The 3,594-nt window shown below is 28.0% G+C and overlaps 1 protein-coding gene across 1 annotated transcript; it reads right to left on the reverse strand.

The window, feature by feature from the left end:
- Nucleotides 1-690: 690 nt before the first annotated feature.
- LOC127102096 (auxin-responsive protein SAUR32-like) lies at nucleotides 691-1,116 on the reverse strand. Its single transcript, XM_051039514.1, has one exon. It carries the CDS (start codon nucleotides 1,114-1,116, stop codon nucleotides 691-693), a length of 426 nt encoding a protein of 141 aa, XP_050895471.1.
- Nucleotides 1,117-3,594: the final 2,478 nt, after the last annotated feature.

The following is a 3,594-nucleotide window of genomic DNA, read 5'->3' on the forward strand; positions in this document are numbered from 1 at the left end:
TCAGCTGAATATGAATTAAGAGATGATGTTAGAAGTGATTCATTTTCAGCATTAATAGTATTTGATTTGTTAAGTTTAACCTAGTTAGTGTAGATTAGTAATGTTGCCTATGTGACATTATTATATATATATATATATATATATATATATATATATATATATATATATATATATATATATATATATATATATATATATATATATATATATATATATATATATATATATATATATATATATATATATATATATATATATATATATATATATATATATATATATATATATATTAGTGTAGCTATCAACAGCAATGCATTAGTTGTAGTGCGTGTGCAATCATTTTACTGTAACCGTTTTTTACCTTTGTGGAAGTTTGTTATTCTTTTTATTTTTATTTTTTTATCTTTATCTTCTTCATCTTGTGCACCAATAAAATCTACATCATCGAGATTATACCCTTCACACTTGCCCATTTAGATCAATCAATATTTTTTAATTGAAATGTAATTATGAGGAAATTTTAAATTAGGTAGGATAAGTCTTAAATTTTATCCATATTTCAAATGAAGCATGCATAATGGGAAGGAAAATATATTTACAAAAGTCAATATTATCGGAATTTAGCAAAAACAAAAAAAGGAGTCTATCTTATGTGACATATACATATCTACAGCAAGTAATTTTACAGCTTCATACCAAAACCTCGAAATTTGCATCACATGAACTAAAGTTAGAACGACAAGACAATGGAGAATACTGTGAAACTGAGCTATGTTTGTGACCCTCTATCTCCACAAGTGCTTCACAGAACATCTCAACATCACAAGGAAGCCACAAAGGACCATCGTTTCTATAACCATATTCATTCTCAACCCCTTCCAAAAGCGTTTTGAATAAAGGATGATTAAATATCTTGATCTTGATTACAAATCTTTGTCTCTCCGGTCCAACATAGACACAAAGACAACCATTTGGCGGTTTCTTATGACTGTCTTTTTGCTTTTTGTGACACTTGTCTGATAATTTGCCATAGCTGCCACAGCAAGTACTGTCTTGTGGATCATACAATCTATTGCTGCTTCCCAATACCCTCTTACACTTCTTCACAAAGTTCATCTCTATTAAGCAAGATATATAGTTGTAGAAAGAAATCAAAGAGAGATTAGAAACGAATGTGTTGATTAATAATGTGTATGAAAAGGGTCTTAAGACTAAGCCAACAACTTAAGCTCTTTATATAGACAACTTATAAGTCTCCTACGGTCCCACCATATAACACATATATTCCTCCTCTACTTGTTGGTCTTATTGTTCTACTTTATTTTATTCTATAATTAACTAGTACTATAGTTCATACGTTTGCTGTTGAATTTTGAATATTGTTTATGAGTATATTAAGTTTTTTTCCTAGGTACAAAAGTTAAATATTAGTGGAGGTAATCAACATATTTTAAAACCTTACTTTCCATGAAACAAGTGGATAACCTTTTCTAGAATGTCTTCATCATTTTAAGGTTATATGAATTAAATTCTATTGAGGGCTTTCAAATCAGAACATACTATGAAAATATTTAAGCATTAGGTTTGACCATTTCCACACGTGCCCGTTTGTTTTGAATATAGTACTACTATTTGAGAATTGGGAGTACCTAATAGTGGAGTAGCTTATATCTTTGTGGATCTATGCTCCATTTTAAGGATTCTTAATTTTCTAGTACTTTTAAAAAATAAATTAGTGAGACCTCCATTGATAATGTTTCCATATATAAATAACAAATTATACAAAAATATGTAATCCATTTTGAGAATGTATGGAATCTGAAAAAACTTTAATCTTTAAAGTCTTGTGGTGGTGATGATAATGAAGAATCTTTGCTGCAAAACACTCTACACTCTTATAGTTAAATTAGTGGAGGTGTGAAGTTTAGAGTAATAGGTCTAGTTCAAAACAATGGTCTCTATCTTTATAGGACAGAGACAAATTATACATTTGTTTTAAGATTCTCTTAGTTCAAATGAAGGTGTTCTTCTCCTGCTTTGTCATAAGGGTGATGGTGGCTGATTTGACCTTTATAGAATTTAAATTCGACACAAATCACGGTTTCATTTTTATGGTCTAGTTTCAACCAATAAAGTTTTGATTTTCGTCGAATTCTATTAAATCAATTTAACGAATAAATCTTATTGATTTAGTCGATTTAATATTTATTAGAGTAAACTTATAAAAATGACTTCTTTTTTTATAAAATTCACAAACACTAACTTTTTATTTTTTAAAAAACTTAAAATTTTATAATAGTCTAACCTATTTTTTTTATTATTGAAAAAAATTATTATTACATACATTAATAATTTTAAAATATGATTTGATATTAATTTGACTATTATCATACTTTAAGCTATAAACTAAATAATCCTCAAAATTTTATATCACGTGTCTTGTATTTTTTTGAGAACACAGTGCCACCATTAAATATTAAAAATGATAATATCCTGACAACATTATGAAATGGTGAGTCATATAATAATAAAAATAAGTATATATATATATATATATATATTATATATATATATATATATATATATATATATATATATATATATATATATATATATATATATATATATATATATATAAAAGTTAATTAAATTCGGTCGGTCTCAGTTTTTGACGGGTCCAAAATAATCACCCGAGTCCGACTGAAACAATCTTATACTCTCCAAATTAAGCAACCGAATCAACCTAACACCCTACCCGATCCATTTGCACCAAAAAGACAATGTATCAGATGGTTCAAATTTGTCCATCCCTAATCCTAGCCTCTGGCTAAACAACCTAGTTTAAGGCGTACATTAATTATTTTACAGAACTCATAAATGCAAATATGAGCTTTATGTGAAACATAATTCTTTAAACTAATGTAGCACTCGTGTATTGGTTTGTCTTTATTCTTCGTATTTTTTCTTATTGAACATCTTCATGAAGAGAAAACACTTTTGTGAACCAATTCGGTTGGTGCTTCATGTTAGAAAGTTGATTGTAAATTAAATGGATCGAGACTAGAATCATGAACGAAATAACTTTTCTTATAGGTATTTTAAGCACTCTCAAATATCTTAAAGTTGGAATGCATGAATACCCAAGATAATTTAGCTTATACTCGAGTTTACACAAGACCGATGAAAACTCGGATGTAGAGAAGATGAAATCTAGAATTTTGTATGAAGATGATAACCTTTAGTGTTGTATTTTTTCTAGGTCAAAGTATTGTTGTTTCATAAGGTTACGACCCTCCGTGAAACACACACTTTCTACAACACTTTTACCAAAGATTGCATTGTTTCACCTACAACAACACTTTGACCAAATGTTGCACTATGTCGTCTACTGCAGCATTTTTACCAAATGTTGCACTGTTTCACCTACAACAACAATTATTAAAGGTTTTATTGTTTCACATTCTATAAAACTTCACAAGTGTTGCATGTGTCTGAATTAAAAAATTAACCTTCAGTTGCATATTTTCTTGTCATTTTGGAACATAATTAAGATTATTAATTGTTAATAATTTACAACAATCTCTCACTTGTTCT

Source organism: Lathyrus oleraceus, chromosome 7 (assembly GCF_024323335.1).
Source record: "Lathyrus oleraceus cultivar Zhongwan6 chromosome 7, CAAS_Psat_ZW6_1.0, whole genome shotgun sequence".
NCBI lineage: Eukaryota > Viridiplantae > Streptophyta > Magnoliopsida > Fabales > Fabaceae > Lathyrus > Lathyrus oleraceus.